Below are 20,229 nucleotides of genomic sequence, written 5' to 3' on the forward strand. Positions count from 1 at the left end.
AAAGGACAGCCCCTTATAACAAATTATCTAGCCCAACAGGTCAATAACAGAATACTTCATTGTGGGGAGCTGTCCTGTTGATCCCTGGCTGCTACCCATTAGATCTCCATAGCATACTTCCCAACAGTGACAAAAATACCCCCAGACATTGCAAAATGTCCCTTGGGGGGACAAAATTCCCTCCCTCGTTGCACCTTGAGAAACACTGCTCTAGAGGAAGAGGACCTTCCAAACTGTTTCTATGTTAAAAAAAATACATCTATCCATGGAAAAGAAAATACAAAAAGGGAAAATACAAAAAGGGAAAATATTAGAATACCTAATGCTGGTGAGGGTACAGGGAACCTTGCACACACATACACCGCTAGTGACAATACAAATTGGTGTTTACAACCTCATATAAACCAAAGTACCATTATTAACTGAGAACCACAGAATGCACATACTTTTTACCAATTAATTTGAGAATTTGTGAGAAGGAAATAATCCTGAGTAAAGCTATGGGTACAAAGATATTTATAATGTTTGCTTGATTTTAACAGTGAAAGTTTGGAAACCCAAAGTTCAACAATAGAGGAATGGCTCTGATATGTAGTCATCAAAAAGGAAGATAATGAAAACCATACAGCAACATATAAAATGCTTGTGCACTTGCTAGACAAACTTTCTTTTTTTTTTTTTTAATATATGAAATTTATTGTCAAATTGGTTTCTATACAACACCCAGTGCTCATCCCAAAAGGTGCCCTCCTCAATACCCATCACCCACCCTCCCCTCCCTCCCACCCCCCATCAACCCCCAGTTTGTTCTCAGTTTTTAACAGTCTCTTATGCTTTGGTTCTCTCCCACTCTAACCTCTTTTTTTTTTTTTTTCTTCCCCTCCCCCATGGGTTTCTGTTAAGTTTCTCAGGATCCACATAAGAGTAAAACCATATGGTATCTGTCTTTCTCTGTATGGCTTATTTCACTTAGCATCACACTCTCCAGTTCCATCCACGTTGCTACAAAAGGCCATATTTCATTCTTTCTCATTGCCACGTAGTATTCCATTGTGTATGTAAACCACAATTTCTTTATCCATTCATCAGTTGATGGACATTTAGGCTCGTTCCATAATTTGGCTATTGTTGAGAGTGCTGCTATAAACATTGGGGTACAAGTGCCCCTATGCATCAGTACTCCTGTATCCCTTGGATAAATTCCTAGCAGTGCTATTGCTGGGTCATAGGGTAGGTCTATTTTTAATTTTCTGAGGAACCTCCACACTGCTTTCCAGAGTGGCTGCACCAATTTGCATTCCCACCAACAGTGCAAGAGGGTTCCCGTTTCTCCACATCCTCTCCAGCATCTATAGTCTCCCGATTTGTTCATTTTGGCCACTCTGACTGGCGTGAGGTGATATCTGAGTGTGGTTTTGATTTGTATTTCCCTGATGAGGAGCGACGTTGAACATCTTTTCATGTGCCTGTTGGCCATCCGGATGGCTAGACAAACTTTCAGGTCAAAATTATTACAGCTACCTACAAATACCACAAACAAATTCATAGGGGAAAAAAACCTTGACAGGAATTACACAAAAAAATGCTCTTCGTGTCCCTAAATTATATATTCACATTTTAAAATGCTGCAGATGTTTTTAAAATACTTTTCTATAGTTGTGCTATATCCTGGGCTGACTTCAAAAGATGATTTTATTTTCATGCTACCTAACATGGATCATTCTTTAAGATCTGGAAGTTTATGAAGCCATAACTTTATCAGCCTTCACCGCTTTTTAATACTTCCTCCAGAGTTAAAATGCAATCTTTAGCTAAAAGCAAGACTACCAGTTAGAAATGAATTTTCGGGGGCGCCTGGGTGGCTTGGTCAGTTGGGCAGCCGACTTCGGCTCAGGTCATGATCTCGCGGTCTGTGAGTTCAAGCCCCGCATCGGGCTCTGGGCTGACAGCTCAGAGCCTGGAGCCTGTTTCAGATTCTGTGTCTCCCTCTCCCTCTGCCCCTCCCCTGTTCATGCTCTGTCTCTCTCTGTCTCAAAAATAAATAAACGTTAAAAAAAAATTAAAAAAAAAAAAAAAAAAGAAATGAATTTTCGAACACCCTTATGAGACGTCACAAATTTATGTGGCCAAAATTATTTGAAAAGCGCGTCCCAGACTTGTACATTTTTTACTATACTAAGTTCTGACAACCTCAGTTTTCTGAGGTTTGATTCAATTCTCAAAAGCACTTGGTCTCTCTCTCTCTCTCTCAAAAAATAAACATTAAAAAAAATTTTTATAAAGGAAAAAAAAGCACTTGGTAAACACGCCTATTCCATGCTTAGAAAATAACACTAAAGAGATGTCAAAGGTTCCTATATAAATTAATACATTTTCAGTGCCTTCTTTAAAAATGCAATTCCCATGCTTTATAAAATAAATAACTTTTATTACAACAAATGCTTTACATCCTTATGATGATAATTTTGGATCTATATTGGAGGGATTTTAAAAAACGAAAAGTCTGTGCCCCATGTGAAAATGGACAAAGCCAATGAAAGCTTAGTGATAGTCCAAGAGGAACAAATTCTTTAATGACCACTATATTTAGCAGCTTCTGCAAGATGTTATTACAAAAGCAGTACAGGTAGCCCTCTGGTTTTGTGAAAGTTTGTATTACACCACTTTCACTTTTACCAAAGACCTACAGTGGTGCCTTCACTTTCACGAAAAAAGGCAAAAAGTGAAAACAGCGCTCAGCATTGGTTTTGCAGGGAGCCCTCACAGAGGCATCGCACACTCTCGGCAAGGAGAGGGACACCATCAAGTTCCTTCCTCCAGGAAGGACACTCAGCATCAGGCCACCATAGATTTGAACTGTGTCTGTGAGCATCTGTGCTTTATCTCGATTTATTTTGTGCATCCATTAGCAAGATGCATCCTAAGATATCAGAAAAGTCGGAGAGGTTATTTTTGGGGTCTGGGAATGTTCAAGAATTTTTAATACAAACTAATGCTAATTGTGCTTCACTTTACACCATTTCAGCTTGAGAGGTTTCACAGGAACGCTCTACTTTCAGACAGCAGGGAAAATCTGTATTCGAATTCACACATGTAAGCTCTTTACCATTTCTGACATCTCACCTCCCCTTTCTTCTCTGTCACCCTTATCCGAAAGAGTAAGTGGCGAATTTTGGCAAATGCTACCTTAAATAACCTACAGAAATTATTGGTAGGCACTGCTCCATGTTTTCACATGAATCAACCACTATTTACCAAAAACTCAACAGCAGTGCCATTACAGTCAAATAAAGCATACTACACACATATAATTTCAGCTCAACTATTATTAAACTAAGGTGAATAGTTTCTCTATTAACAGAATAGAAAAAATTATTAAATCATAGCATATTATTCACATGGAAATGTTTCTATAATAAGTTAGTAAAAAGATTACAGCAAAACTGAGTAAAGACCAAATTTTACCTTTTCTGTATTGTAATATAAAGATTTCAAAGTAGTGAACAAGGGTGGGCAGCCTTTACTGAAGTTAATCCTCAGGAACTTATCCATTAGTTCTCTAAATTTTTCACCTAGAAACAAAAGTGCACTTTGTTATATTTCAATTGATGCAAACAGTTCTCAGTGATTTTACAAATAAAAATAAACCTCCCTCAAAAACAATGATCCCCCCCATCCTATTTTTAAACCCAAAAGTCTGTCAGCATTTATTGCTTGACTGTTACCACCCAAAAGGATAACACTAAATATCTTAGTTGGCAACTATCCTTTTCCCTAGATCTAGGTTAAAATATCTTCAAGGAACACTTCAAAAGATAAGTACACCAAATAACTGTGCAGCTTTAAGTAGTAGAAAAAGTTACTCACTATCCATTCTGAATACAGTCCCCATAGCAAGTCTCTTTCCTAACCTCACTGACTAGCACAGACTCGTCCTCATCTGCAGATACCTCATAAGGCACGCTGAAGACTATAAAGAGATCCTACTGTAACCAGCAGCATATTTAATTGACAGCCAAAATATATTTTTAAACACTAAAGTAGTATTTGAAAATGTTTTCCAAACCAATTAGTGATTTACCTCAACATTCATTCCACAATCATCTTTCAAGCACCCACTATGTGCCAGGCACTGTTCTAGGTATTAGGGATATAGCGGTGACTAAAACAATTAAAAACAAATTCTGGGGCGCCTGAGTGGCTCAGTCGGTTAAGTGTCCAACTCTTGATCTCCGTTCAGGTCACAATCTCACACTTCATGAGATCAAGTCACGCTGTCAGCGCAGAGCCTGCTTGGGATTCTCTCTCTCCCTCTCTCTCCCCCTCCCCCGCTCATGCTCTCTTTCTCTCTCTCAAAATAAATAAATGAATTAAATTCTGCCCTCTTGGAACTTAACATTCCAGTGGGTACGATGAATAATACATAAAATAAACATATGTTAGACATTAGACTGAGCCCCAGAGCGTTTTAACATTAGAAGTAAATAATTCTATCATTATTAAACCCTTCCAAAAAAAACTTGGCATCACTTTCTGGAAGCAGGGGAAAAAATGGAAACTTTTTCATTTTAAATACAACACAAAGGCTTTAACTCAGTTAAGGCTTTAACTTTTTTGACAGGAAGAGTTATTATATAACAACACGGATTTGCCCACTCATTAAAAAGAAAAAGATTACAGGGGCGCCTGGGTGGCTCAGTCGGGTTAAGCATCCGACTTTGGCTCAGTTCATGATCTTGCGGCTTGTGAGCTCGAGCCCCACATTGGGCTCTTTGCTGACAGCTCAGAGCCTGAAGCTTGCTTCAGGTTCTATGTCTCCCTCTCTCTGCCCCTTCCCCAGCTCGCTCTCTCTCTCTCTCTCTCTCTCTCTCAAAAATAAACATTAAAAAAAATTTTTTTAAGAAAAAGATACATATGTCATAAATGGCTTAACCTAAAGTAAAACTATTAAACAATCCCTTAAAGTTTCATTATGAATCACAACACTTCACAAAAAAAATACCAACAACCCAAAGCGGTTATTTTTATTTGTTGTGATTGTATTGAACAAAACATGCATACTCAATATAATTAGATGTTACAAAAATTTAAAAGAGATACTTAAATTTTATTAAGGGGAAAGTTTACCAAATATAAAAACAGGTTCAACATTCGTTAATGTACTATAAAAACCATTTCCAGATAATCTCTAATCTTTTATTAGATCATACACAAGGTACATTCTGGGTTAAATAGACATCATTACTTCTTTAAAAATCAAAAGTAGTTTTAGAGATCAAATCTTTCCAGCACTTCCTCTGATATAAGGCAAAAGTTAACAATACTGGGGCGCCTGGGTGGCTCAGTTGGTTAAGCATCTGACTCTTGATTTCAGCTCAGGTCATGATGATCTCAAGGTTCGTGAGTTTTGAGTCCTGCCCTGGGCTCAGCACTGACAGCTCAGAGTCTGCTAGAGATTCTCTCTCTCTCTCTCTCTCTCTCTCTCTCTCTCTCTGCCCTTCCTGTGCTTGCTCTCTCTTTCAAAATAAATACTTTTTTTTTTTTTAAGTTAACAATATTGTGGTGGACCAGTGGGATGCAGCTGTTTAGAGAAATGTGTATTCTTCCACTTCTGTGTGACCTTGGACAAGTAACCAACCTGTCCACTAGAATCCTCACTTTCCCCACTGTAGGTGAGAGTAACAATGCTAGCAGCCTCAAGAGCCCTCCTGCATGGCTCAAACCAGAATATAAGTATATAGCAGTAAAGAGTGTCTGGCACACAGTAACTATTCAATAAATGTTGTCTATCATTACATGCCCTGATAACCTGACAGCTACTGCATTTCTATAGTTAAGAATCTTTTCCATATTTGCAGACATCCACTGAGAAACCAAGCATTGTATCTTCATGTCAGAGGCTATTCTGAACTCCTCTTCTTCCTCAACTTTTTCAGTCAATTCAGATCATCCTGGCAGATTGAAGTTAAAAGACAATGTAGTCCATTCTCAATTATCCATAATTTTGAAAGCCCCTTCTCTCGTTAAACTGTTAGACTGTGCAGCTGTGAGAAAGAATGGGGAAGTTCTTCATGTGCTGATGTAAAGCACAGACACAGAGTTCAGTGGAAAGAAAACCCAAGTGCACAGCAATCTATGCTACCATTTTTGTACAAAAGAGAGAGAAAAAAAGAAAGCTATACACAAACCCACACACACAGTTGTGCTTGTATATGCACAATATGTTTATGGAAGTATACACCACCTACTGGTAACAATGCAGCCACTAGAGAAGGAGGTGGTCAGAGGAAGGACAGGAAAAACTTTCCACTTAAAAAATCATTTTACCTGGAACTATAATACATTATCTAAATAAGAAGCCTACAGACAGCTATTCAAATGCTCAGTCACACACTATATTCTAAAATTACTTACCATGACTCAGCTCATAAGGTTTTCTTTAGGCATAAGAAAAACCCCTTCACAAAAGCAAATAATCTCTCTTCTTCCTAATTATTTTTAAATAATCTTTAGTACCCCCCACAGTGTTTCCTTTAGGGGTAAAAAAAAAAAAAAAAAAAAAGACTGTCAATCATTAAGTGCCTGCTTAGCACTACCCCTTACCGAACAGGTTATCTGTTTACACAGATGCTATGCTAATTCTTCTCCAGATGTGTAGTATAGATTCAATATAAACTGCTGTCTCAAAAACCAGTGCTAAAATAATACAATCAGCAAGATCAGACTGTATGTGATTCACTGGGAATTTATTCTAAATAATGGAGAATGTTCTCAATATAAAAAAGAAATAATTATATGACCTGATGAAGGTGTTAGCTAGCATACTATGGTACCACTATGGTAATAATACAATGTATAAATGTATCAAATCAAGAGTTAAACACCTTAAACTTCTATAATGTTATATGTTATTATATCTCAATAGTAAATAATCCAATAAAAAAGAATGGAGTAAAATTTGATCAGAACTTTGTGTTTAATACTCTGGATTATCTCCTTCCCTCTCTCCCCTGCCTTGGCCAGTGAAGACTAATAGAACATGATGAAGTAAACCAGTTCTTTTGAAAAGTAGCTATATCCCTGCATTATTTTCATAGCGCTTAATATTTTCGACGGTTGGAGAATCTACCTAGGAGTTCTGTGTTCACTACTTGACAGTTTTAAGCCTTTTTAACTAAAAACTGAAAACTCTTTTTTAAAACTTTCACCTTGCATTCTCAAGTTCCATGTTTCTTGAATAAAAATCTTACTGTTTTTGACAATATCAAGATGCTTTTCTTATTACACATAAAAATATTTCTAGACAGGCAAAACAACATGAAGTATTTAGCTTCTACAGAGGTACAATTAGGTATCTGTGTGATTTTACATATGCTCACTGGAGCTTTGTAAGTCCGTGGATGTTAGAACCTCACAGTATGTTGACCTTGAAGTCCATGCCATCAGACCCTTCAACTGAGCCCTATCTTGTATAAAGATGCCTTTAGCCTTTCAAAGACAGAGTGCCCAGAGAGTCCAAGATAATTCCACTTAAAGCTAAATTGCACTTTATAATCAACAGTTGGTTCCAAGCTATCTTTCAGTAAAAATATATTTCCTGTCATGTACTAAGAGTTTTTAGCAAACTTTATTAACTATGAGAAAAACTCAAGGCAGTGTAAATTTGAAGTTCCATGTTCCATTAAGGAGTAACAGAACTAAGATATCTTGTTAATAATCTTAAAGTTAGGGGTGCCTGGGTGGTTCGGTCGGTTATGTGTTCAACTCTTGATTTTGGCTTAGGTCATGATCTCAAGGTTCGTGAGTTCAAGCCCCGCTATGGGGACTCTGTGCTGACAGTGAAGAGCCTGCTTAGGATTCTCTCTCTCTCCCTCTCAAAATAAATAAATAAATAAACATTAAAATAATAACTATAAAGTTAAATGAGTTTTCCTTCTTTCCTAAGAGGCACATAGATGCATCTGAAAACTCCAAACTAAGAGAATATCCCCACCCACAACGTGACACAAGACATACATTATATATGGAGACCAATTTTAAAAAAAAGAAGCCAGACACAAAGGCCTCATGTGGTATGATTCCATTTGTATGAAACGTCCAGAACAGACAACTCCACAGGTACAGGAAGTAGATTAGCGGCCGCCTGGTGCTGGAAGTGCAGGGGGAGTGCAGCCTGATGCAGGGAGTGCGGGGAGTGAGGTTTCTTTTGGGAGGGACAAAAACTTTCTGAAACCAGATCGTGACAACAGTTGCACAATTCCATGAATACACTAAAACGTGGAGTTGCATACTTTAAAAAGTGAATTACATGGCACGTGAATTCTATTTCAAATGCTGTTATTTAAAAAAAGACATATAAAAATGTGAAGCCAAACATCCTCAATGAAACACACATGGGAATGCTCCTCCTTGCATAGGACATCCCATCTCAGAAATTCACAATGCAGGTATGAACGTTCTAACAGGCCCCACAGAAACCTGACTGCTGTGTTCAATCCAAAGTTTCCCCAACTCACTCGACTGACGAACATCTCAGCACACCAGTACCCTCCCCACCGAGTCTGATACTAGCCACGTGAGCATAATGTTCCCTGAAAAACATCAGGGAAATCTGCTTTCGGTATTCATAAAGCCAAAACAAAAATGAGAGCATCAGAAGAATACCATTTATCATCTGTGGAACTAAGATATACTAGTGGAAAATGAACTGTTTACAATAAACTCGTACCAACTATCTGATACATTTCTAACAGGTACTTCATACATTTTTAAAGTCAGTAACTAGAAACTTTTTAATTTCCATAAATCTTTAGATAAAGAAAATTATAACCCAATTATCTGCACTATAAGTGAAAATTCATTAGAAAATATACCCCCTCCTCACCCCATGCCTAGAATAGATTTTTTTTAAGTTCTATTAGCTTTCTAGGGTCTGACTTAATATCAAAAGACATGCCAGAAGTCCTAACAAATAATTCATAATCTACAGCACTTCCAGCTAAAAACAGAGATAACTGACAACTTTAAGAAAAAGGCACAAATCTTCAGATGTTAACTATCTGAAGAACTAATATACTTTTACTTCCTCTAGACCCCAAAGTGAAGGAGTTCAACCACTTGCACAACTTGGATCACGGTCATGCATATACTGCTGTTCGATAAAAGCAAGTCACAGAATACAAACCATAGTGCGCCAATTTACATTATGTACAAAAGCAGGGAGGGACGGGGGGGGGTTGTTTTTCTAGGGCTACAAAATACATGGAGCTCTGTAAAAACAAGGGCATGATAAAGGCGAATTTCAGGGAAGCAGACAACTCTGAAGACAGAGTGCCTTCACAGGGAATAGTAATGTTCTTAAACACTGTGGTGGACACAAAGGGCTCCCCACTCTTTCTCTGAATTTGTGCTCTAAAAAGAAGACCCAGGGGCACCTGGGTGGTTCAGTTGGTTAAGCATCTGACTTCGGCCCAGATCATGATTTCTCGGTTTGTGAGTCTGAGCCCCGCCTTGGGCTCTGTGTGGACAGCTCAGAGCCTGGAGCCTGCTCCAGATTCTGTGTCTCCCTCTCTTTCTGACCCTCCCCCACTATCCTTTCCCTCTCTCTCTCTCTCTCTCTCTCTCTCTCTCTCTCTCAAAAATAAATAAAAACCATTAAAAAAAAAAAGACCTAAAACTTCAAAACTTCTACCACTTAAATCATAATACCTCACATAGGATTTGTCGTTTCTAGGGAATTTAATTGATCTTCTAAATCTAGTGTTTAATTTTTAAAGTCACATGAGAAAAACAATCTCTAAAAAGGTAATTTCAAATACTTGAGACAAACATATAGCCATATGCTCAACATTCTTATTAACACATGCATAATAAATTCATAACTGATCACTCCCACCCCCAAGATTGGTGACGATATAAACTCTGTACAAGAAACAAGTTTTTTAAATGTGAATGATGTTGAATAACAAATAATTATTAGTGTTACAAAAGATATCCTAATATTACCTGGGGCAAGATTCAAAGGTAATCTTCTAGGTGAAATTGCTCTGGGGTGCTGCTTACTAATTTCTTCATAAATTTGGAGCCTCTCTTCTAAAGTGCCTATTATCAGTAAATATGTGTGAGATTCAAAGCATCAGAACTTTTTATCTATGAAAAAATGCTAATAAACTTTTTAAAAATGTTATAAATAAAGATTGCATTGTCAATATTAAAGCTGTGCCCAATTTTTATAAGAATGACATGAAAACTCTGTGGTGGTGAAACACATAATCAGCAAAACACCATTTTAAACCCAACCTCCAGATAAATCCAAAACTTCTTTCATCACAACAGATTCTGAAACCAACTCAAATCATACCCATGCAAGACACAGAGACTCAAGATACACAGCACTTCGATTCGTTAGCGCACAACCCATGAAAAAGAAAGTCCTCCTTCAAGACTTATCTTACACAAACTCTCTAGCCCGAGGAAGCCTACACACCTCCCCACAAAAGGCTGTAACACCCATTGATTAGGTTTTAAAAAGCAACTGTTTCAGCATCATGAATGTGAATGTCTTATAGTTTAAAAAGTGAACTAACTTTCTAAGGTAGCTTTAACACTTAAAATCTTCAATGAAACTCCATTATAAAGAATCCGATTCATACAGATTGTTTAAAGTGGCAAATTATTTCTCCCAAATATAGTGATACAAAATGTACTTCTAACAGAAAGTTGGGTCTTCCCTCCCAAGACCAAATTAATTTTATAGTACTGAATAGAAAACATATATATACATATATATATATACATATATATATATACACACACACACACATATACATATACATATATACATATACACACAAACTACATGTGACTCTGCAATAACAATTTGCAAGGTAGGATCTGGGTCCAGTTCATTATTCTAAAATAGTATCTACCATAATTTACAAAGAGAGATTATATGCACTGTTTCATATAATATAATATAATATAATATATTATAAAATATTTATATTTATAATATAAAATAATATATATAATAAGACAATTTACAACAGAATTTTAAGAGAAAGCAAACAAATTTGATTTTAAACTGTAAGGTTTTTAATTGATTTCACCTCAGAAAACGGAAATATTTTGTAAGAAGAACCCATGGCGCTAGCAATCAAGGTATCTCCATCCTAAATGTAGTGTTCACTATCGAGACTATAAATGTAACACTTAAAAAGGTAATGTTTGATTTTGTTTAAACTCTTTCCTTCCCCCAGTAGTATGTTTTGGAGCTCCAATGTGGTAGGATTCAAAACCTGGGATACATGAAAGATAATTTTTACATTCTGTTAACAATCTGGAGACTTCATGAAATATCAAGGACCCTTATACTAAAATTTACATGAAGGCTATTTACTGCTTTTAAAAGGCAGGTCTCATATTTAAGCCCAATCCTAAGAATATAAGAAAAAAAAATTCCCCACTATCCCAAATATAACAAGTCTTATAAATGTAGTTAAGTTAAGACAAAACCAAACCATTCCAATGTCCTATTTGAAGCCACAAGTTGGAGCTCCAGAACTTACCATGGGGGAGAAAAGGTCCTATGGAACCTAAAAAGATAAAGTAATATAATTAGTTTGTAATCAAAATATTTTATAGTAAGCATGGTTCTTGACATGGAACAGGTTATATTCAACTTACTAAACATTTAAATACCTGTATTATTAACTACATGTCAGTAACTGATAGTTTAAAGAAAAACATCACAGTTATCTTGCATTTCCAACCTTCAAATAGAAAACTTTTGTCCTGATTTTTTAAAAACACAAATTATTGATGTAATCAATAATTTTTGTTTTCATCATTTTCTTAAAAACAATTTAAAGGAAACAATTAATGACCTGTGATATTAAATTTTAAACACTAACAGAAAACCTGGTAATTTATAGTGATGAGAACACCACAAAAAATTTTTCTCATGGCTTACGCTTCTATAAATGAGTATGAGTAGCTACCTATTTTTACCATATCTTTAAATTTAAAAGTTCTGCTGTTTCAACACCCTTGAGCCATATTTTCAAAATTATTTCAGCCATGTATTTATCCATGAGTAAATATACTAGGAATATTAACTGCTCTGAACAACATTTAATTATGAAAATACTAGGGAAAATTGCAATTCTAGATTTCTAAAAAGGATAGTTTACCTAATTTGAAAAGAAGATATGTGACATTTTGCTCTATGCAAAGTAGCCCAACCTGAAATTAAGAGGATAATTTTCATGCTGATGCTATACAATACATATCCTCAGCAAAACTGCTTTGGCCTAATTCTTATGTTTAAAGGCTGAGGGTAACAAATCTCTAATTCTTTAAAAAATACTAAATAACTACGTTTCCCAGAAATGGAACGGCTCACTTTCCTCCCCAGCTCTCTAGTTAGCCTAAATTGGTGACATTTTAATGGGTCAAGGAACTTAAAATTATCTGTGAGCATTTATCACTAAAGTATAAATAAATATCTGAACTCATCTTCACTGCCATGTTTAACCTGTAATTCTCCTAAATGGAAAAATAAATGCTAATGCTAAAAATATCTGTCCTCAAATATTATTACAACTTTGCATTCACTTCAAGCACTAGTGAAGATAAGGTAGAGGAGAAAAATAATTACATACTAAGTTGCAGAGCTTTTTCCAAGCCTTCATAATAACACCAATTTTCTGCATTCCGATCAATCAAGTTTTTGAATACTTCACTGGCTTCTTTTAATCTTCCCAATTTCAACAGCATTTCCCCTAAAATTAAGTTTAAATTCACATTCATTTTACTCAAACATTAAATAACTTTCTGATCTCATAGATTTCACTAAGCAGTATTAACACACTAGATATTTATGAAAAAACTGTATGTGCTTCCCTTTGGGACATGTTGCAGTTTATACCACTAGACACAGATTAATTCACAGCTTGTCTTCAGAAGTGAACCTTCATTTACACATTCTATTATATACTAACATTCTAATATTATAATCATAATATTATAAATAGCATTAAAATATTAATATAATTATTAATTATATATAATTAATATTCACTTCAGAAGTGAACCTTCATTTACACATTCTATTATATACTAACATTCTAATATTATAATTATATTATAAATAGCATAAAAATATTAATATAATTATTAATTATATATAATTAATATTCACTTCAGAAGTGAACCTTCATTTACACATTCTATTATATACTAACATTCTAATATTATAATTATAATATTATAAATAGCATAATAAATATTAATACAATTATTATATATATTATATAAAATATTATAATTATAATTATGATTATAATATTATAAGCTAACATTTTGGCTCCCTCCCACACTCCAAATATACATACAGTATATTAAGTTCTTGGTAAAAATATTTGTATTATACACATTTTTATATACCCTTAACAACAATTAAAGACTCCCAACACAGATTGGTAAGTAATTCGAATGAAATATCCCTACATTCCTACTGCTAGATTTGAATGTACTTTTCCTGATCGATTCCTATATTAAAAATTTTCCATTCAATTCTCTTAGATTCCTTTCTACATCACTAAAACTGCCGAAGTTTAACTCAGTGAAGCAAAAACACTAAGTACCACTTCACAGCTAGAAACCACATAAACCAGATTCACACGTGGATCACCCCTAAGGTCCAAATCCTTTTACCAAGCCACACAAATTGGAAGTAGGTTTGGAAAATGAGTATCTAAACTTCTCAGGTAGAATACAAAGTGCACGTAATCCAAGGTAAAAGAGAGATTCTCAAAAAAGAGTATACCTCAACTTCCTATTGCTATTTCCCCTTCTCCAAACAATCTATTTCAAAGGAAGAAACCTTTGAAATGTCTTCAGACATATTATTTCAGCTTTCATCATCTGGGAGGGGACAATATATTAAACTGGTTATTACATGCTATTATTTTACTATTTTTATGTATTACTCAAGCTCTAGAAGAAGACTAACTCGATATAATTTCCAGCTTTACCATTTTCTAACTCTGTGACCCTGAGCATGTTACAAGCTTCCAATGTCCACTTACCTATAAATTATCGACTACCTCTGTCTGCTTTTGTGATATATTAAGTTAAACTAGTTAGTTAGCACAATGCTTGGCACAAAATGAATGCACACAAGTGTTTGCTACTTAAAAGTATAAACATGCCACATTCCTCCACAATTAATTTCTGGCTAGTCCAGTTTTTACCTGGCTTACCCTAGGTAAATAGACAACAACACAGATTTCAATTCCAAAAACCTTTGTTTTCTGCTACCATCACAGGCAAAGATTATAACTAGAGGACTACACAGAACAAGAAATACATTTGCATATTCATAAAGTAAGTGAAGATTTCTAACATTTTTTGTTTATTAAAGGATCTTAATATGCTAAGGACTACAAAAGACATCAATGTGTAAATGTCAAAGGTCTCTCTGGGCCCTGCGAAGTTCACCGAAAAAATCATACTCTAACTTGTCTCTATAAGCAGTATAAAGTACTGGCTTTACATTCAAGATGATGGCCCCCAAATTCCCCTCACTAGCAACATATGGATGAATGTGGCCACACTGCAACTTGCACACTGTTTGAACTAGAACTGATCTCACTATATCTTATCTACTTTTTAATCACTGCATTCTGGACTGCTGTTACAAAAGAGAGAGAAAGCAACCCGAGTTAAGAGTTAATCAAGAAATAGCAATAATACATCAGAATATAAAAATAATTGCCATTTTCTTTGCTCCCATCAGTTATAAGCGATAGAAGAAAGAAACCAGAACATTAAATAATTTATCGCCATTTTACCACTGGTTTGAAAAATACTGTTGTTCAATAGCCAAATAATGAAAAGAGCCCAAATGTCCATCGACTGATGAATGGATAAAGATGTGGTATATATATACAGCAGAGTATTACTCAGCCATAAAAAAAGAAATCTTGCCATTTGCAACGACATGGATGGAGCTAGAGATCATTATGCTAAGCAAAATAAATCAGAGAAAGGTAAATACCATATGATTTCACTCTTATGTGTTATTTAAGAAACAAAACAGATGAACACAGTGGGGGAAAAATAGAGAGGCAAACCATAAAGCAGACTCTTAACTATAGATATCAAACCGAGGACTGACGGAGGAAGGTAGGCATGTGGAATGGGCTAGATGAGTGATGGGTACTAAGGAGGGCACATGTTGTGATGAACATCGGGTGTTGTGTGTAAGTGATGAATCACTAAATTCCACACGTGAAACTAATTATTACACTGTATGTTAACTAACTGGAATTTTTTAAATAAAAACTTGGAAAAAAATAAATAAATAAATAAATAAATAAATAAATAAATAAATAAATAGAAAAATAGTGTTGTCGTTCGTATTATTCACAAAAATTAAATCAGTAAGTTGCTATACATTAACTAGAAGAGTTGAGAATAGCAGTTAAAAGTAAGGACTCATGAAAAGAAATGAAGGAATCTTAAATTACTATGTGAAAAAAGCTAATCTAAAAAAGCTACATACTACATGATTCCAACTATATAACATTCTGGAAAAGGCGCACCTATGGAGATAGTAAAAGGATCAGTGGTGGTCAGGAGCTGGGGGCAAGGAGAAACAAACAGGCAGAGCACAGAGGGTTTGTAGAGCAATGAAACTACTCTACGTGACACTACGGTGGTGGACATATGTCAAAACCTAGACAGTATATAATACCAAGAGTGAACTTTAATGTAAACTGTAGACTTTGGGTGATAATTACATTCAGTGTAGGTTCACGAATTGCAACAAATATACCATTCTGCTGGGGGATGTTGATAATGGTAGGGGAGGCTGTGCATGTGTGAGGACAGAGAGTATATGTGAAATCTCTGTACCTTCCACTCAATTTTGCAGTGAACGTAAAACTGCTCTATAAAAATGAAGACTTTAAATTTAAAACAAACAACAATAAAAAAAAAAAGTAGGGGCACCCGGCTGGCTCAGTTGGTAGAGCATACGGCTCTTGATCTTGGGGTCCTGAGTTCAAGCCCTATGTTGGGTATAGAGTTTACTTTAAAAAATAAATAAATAAAATAAGTTAAATAAATAAATAATAATAATAAATAAAAATAAAATAAATATAATATACAATAAAATAAAAATGAATAAATCATAATCATGATCATCATAATAATAATAAATTAAAATAAAATAAAATAAAATAAAATAAAATAAAATAAAATAAGGGCTCTGAAGCCCAGGAAGATGTATTTACAAATTAACTCTACCACCTAAAAGGCTGGGTGACTTTGGGCAAGTCTTTAACCTCTCTAAACTTTAGTCTCCTCAACTATAAAATGGGGATAATCTACCCATGTTAGAAGTGCTAAAAAATTAAATGAAATAAAGAAGTTTAAGCAATTATCATACTCTGAGACACAGGGAAAATAAATAAATGTTAGCTATTATTTTTATGAAGTTTAGAAGTCCCGCAACTATATGAAACTTTAGTTTTAAGCTAATTATTGCTTTAGTTGGACATTTTATTATGTACTGTTCACAGAATGTTAACTGATGAGCAAACTTTGTTTTAAACAAATGTACTTGACCCTTTGTTGATGAACATTTTAAACAAACTATTTATTATCAGGATCCTGCCTTCATAATTAGCCCATATTGAAAATAAATCAATCTTACTTTCATAATGACCCCAGTGTCATCATTTCATGGATATATATTTGGGGGTGAGAAGTATGAAGGGAGTATAAGACACTGCCTATGAAAATGGAATCTGGAGCCAAAATCCCTAGACTCAAATCCAGCATTACCCAGCTTACTTAGCTATATGACTTTGGGCAAAGCACTTAACCAGTCTGATTCCTCAGCCCCTCCTCTCTAAAATGAATATAAGAACCATATAATGATATTGTTCTGAGGATTAACTTAATAGACATTAGATTAATAATAAAAATGTTTTTTATTACATACAAAGTCTTATTTAAGTACTAGGGCAGAGTAAAGTATGTAGCTTTTATTCTTTTCTTTAATTGAGGCCACTGATAAAGAAAAAGCAGATCAACTTACCTTTAATTTCTTCCACCAAAAGTTTATCACATATCTGTTTCTCATATGTTTCTATATGTTCCAAAGATTCCTGAAATAGGTCTGCCTCTCTCATCACTTGATTCTGGTATAGTATCAGTTCACTATATTCATAGTCTATTTTGTTGGGAGGAACCTGAAAAAAATTAACAAAAATTATTTATATAATTATATAAAACAGTTATACACCTTTAATCGCTTCCTCAGAAGAGTCACTCACATAGATTAAAAAAAGCAACTGAGATGCAATTACAAATAGAAGAGTGATTAATAGTGAAGAAAATTAATATTCTTTTTAAGTTTATTTTATTTATTTATTTTTGAGAGAGAGACAGAGAAAGCAGGAGGGGCAGACATAAAGGGAGAGAGAAAGAATGAGAGAGAATCCCAAGCAGGATCTGCGCTGTCAGCACAGAGCTCGATGTGGGGCTCAAACTCATGAGCCATGAGATCATGACCTGAGCTGAAATCAAGGTTGGACGCTTAACCGACTGAGCCACCCAGGTGCCCCAATACATTCTTTAAAACAAACAAAAAGGTGGCACTTCTGCCTATGGCAAAGTCAAGATTCAGGTCAGCAAATCCTATACCCACAGAATATGAAAATGGTTAAAATCCTAAAGAATTTAACAAAAACTACTAGAATAAAAAAGTTTAGTAGGGTGACAGAATACATGATCAAAATACAAAAATCAATTATCCTTCCATATGCTAGAAATCAACAACTCAAATAATTTCATTTATGATAACATCTAAAAGAACAAAATATTTAGGAATAAATTTAGGAAACAAGACCAATACACTGAAGATAACATGCTGAGAGAAATTAAGAATCTATTATAAATGGAGACACTCTAAACCCTGTGCATGGGTCAGGATACTCAATACTGTTTTGATGGCAATTTCTCCAAATTGTTCTACAAATTCAATGCAATCCATATAAAACTCTCAGCAAGCTTTTCTGCAGAAATTGACATGCTAATCCTAAAACTCAAATGGAAATAAAAGAAACCCTGTATAGCCAAAAGAATCTTGAACAAAGTGGGAGGACATGCATTTCAAATTTCAAATATACTATAAAGCAACAGTAATCAAGATAGTATGGTATTGGCATAAGGAAAAAGTGGAATTGATAAACTATGGCTTATTTATATAATGAGATACCAAATAGCAGTTAAAAACAGATAAACTTGGGGCACCTGGGTGGCTCAGGTGGTTAAGCATCCAACTCTTGGTTTCGGCTCAGGTCATGATCTCATGGCTTGTGAGTTTGAGCCCCCACGTTGGGCTCTCCACTGTCAGCACAGAGCCTGCTTTGGATCCTGTCTCCCTGTCTCTCTGCCACCCCCCACCCTCCCTCCCTCTCTTTCTCTCAAAAATAAATAAACATTTTTTTTTTAAATGGATAGACTAGCCCTACATGTATCAACACAGATATGTCTCAAGATGCGAAAACACTGCATATTGTTCTGTCAACTTTTAAATACACAAAGTAACAGTTTGTAATTTTTATGGGCTTATATATAACCTAAACGTGACTAGGAATGATCTATAACAATTTCAGAATAGTGGCTACCTCTAGGGATGTGGGAGAACTTTGTAACTACTTCTCTAGTATTTCTTTCTTTATAAATTTTTAAATTTTTAAGGTTTTTTTAGAGAGAGTGAGAAAGAGTATGCACATGCAAGCAGGGGAGGGAGGCAGAGGGAGAGAATCTTTTTTTCTTAAAGTTTATTTATTTTGAGAGAGACAGAGATATCCCAAGTGGGGGAGGATCAGAGAGCAAGGGAAGAGACAGAAAATCTCAAGCAGGCTCCGCCCTGCCACAACACAGAGCCTGATGTGGGCCTCAAACTCACAAAACTGTGAGATCATGACCTGGGCAGAAACCAAGAATCGGACACTTAGCTGACTGAGTCACCAAGGCACCCCAGGAGAGAAAGAATCTTAAGCAGGCTCCACACTCAGTGCAGAGCCCAATGCGGAGCTCAGTCCCATGACCCTGGGATCATGACCTGAGACGAAATCAAGAGTTGAGCACTCAACCATCTGAGCCACCCAGGCGCCCCAAATATTTCTTTAAAAAATAATAAAATCTGGAGAAAGTGTGGCAAAATGTTAGCATCTATTTATCTAATGATGCATAGTATATATTTTTTGCATTTTTCTACTTTGCATATGTATTAAAATGTATTAACATATTTACATAAAACATAAAGCTATATGTATGAGGAATAATTCTGTAATCACAAAACTATTTTCATTTTTATGTATCCTTTTCTTTAGTCATTTGAATATCATCAAAATAATAGAGTACAAAATTTTTCATAATATTTATTCTCTATCAAGAATTCAGTGTTTTAGGAGCACCTGGGTGGCTCAGTCAATTAAATGTCCAACTTTGGCTCGGGTCATGATCTCACAGCCTGTGAGTTTAAGCCGCGCATTGGGCTCTGTGCTGAGCTCAGAACCTGGAGCCTGCTTCAGATTCTGTGTCTCCCTCTCTCTCTGCCCTTTGCCTGCTCACACTCTGTCTCTCTCTCTCTCTCAAAAATAGATAAGCATTAAAAAAAAAAAAGAATTCTGTATTTTAATTTTTACCAATTATTTCAAAAATTTTTTAAGTTTTTCCATGGGTCCCAAAGACTTTAATGCATAATTGAGAATCAGAGCAATATAGAAGTCAACTATTTTAGTTTGTGTGGGTAGGAGAAAATGTAAGAATGAAGTTCTTACTTGCTGAGTTTGTCTAAACTCTTCCAATAGTTTTAGTGCCATATCATAATCTTTCAGCAAATGGTATGCAATAGCATATCCAATCCAGGAAGCACGCTGCGTTGGGCGCAACTGAAGAAGCTGATACCTTGTCTCCTAAAAAATAAAAAAATAATTAAAAATTGTCTTTTTCTCTTTTCACTTTAACTGTCTCTAAAATATTTGTATTTCAACACAGAGCTGTAAGAAAACAATTTAATGCTTTTAATTCCTTTCTAATGAATTCAAGGAATAAACATCAGTTCCTGAATAGAAATAGTTTTTATGTTCTTATCTAAATTACTTAAGTTCTAGAATACTCCGTTAATGCTCACTGTAAAGCTTT

General features: G+C 35.1%; 1 protein-coding gene across 9 annotated transcripts in view; it reads right to left on the reverse strand.

Moving 5' to 3' along the window:
• Nucleotides 1-20,229, reverse strand: part of NAA16 (N-alpha-acetyltransferase 16, NatA auxiliary subunit) — a 65,810-nt gene that overhangs the window by 34,692 nt on the left and 10,889 nt on the right. For 6 of the 9 annotated variants that reach the window (XM_042977349.1, XM_042977342.1, XM_042977356.1 and 3 more), the window contains 6 exons: nt 19,866-20,000; nt 17,111-17,264; nt 12,663-12,782; nt 11,568-11,594; nt 10,006-10,101; nt 3,466-3,572 (listed from right to left, as the gene is read on the reverse strand). In XM_042977349.1, coding sequence (XP_042833283.1) covers nt 3,466-3,572; nt 10,006-10,101; nt 11,568-11,594; nt 12,663-12,782; nt 17,111-17,264; nt 19,866-20,000 — 639 coding nt within the window. The remainder of the gene's footprint in view (nt 1-3,465; nt 3,573-10,005; nt 10,102-11,567; nt 11,595-12,662; nt 12,783-17,110; nt 17,265-19,865; nt 20,001-20,229) is intronic. The other 3 variants (XM_042977344.1, XM_042977347.1, XM_042977354.1) reach the window with 3 other exon arrangements.

The sequence above is a fragment of the Panthera tigris genome, chromosome A1, assembly GCF_018350195.1.
Source record: "Panthera tigris isolate Pti1 chromosome A1, P.tigris_Pti1_mat1.1, whole genome shotgun sequence".
In the NCBI taxonomy this organism is placed as follows: domain Eukaryota; kingdom Metazoa; phylum Chordata; class Mammalia; order Carnivora; family Felidae; genus Panthera; species Panthera tigris.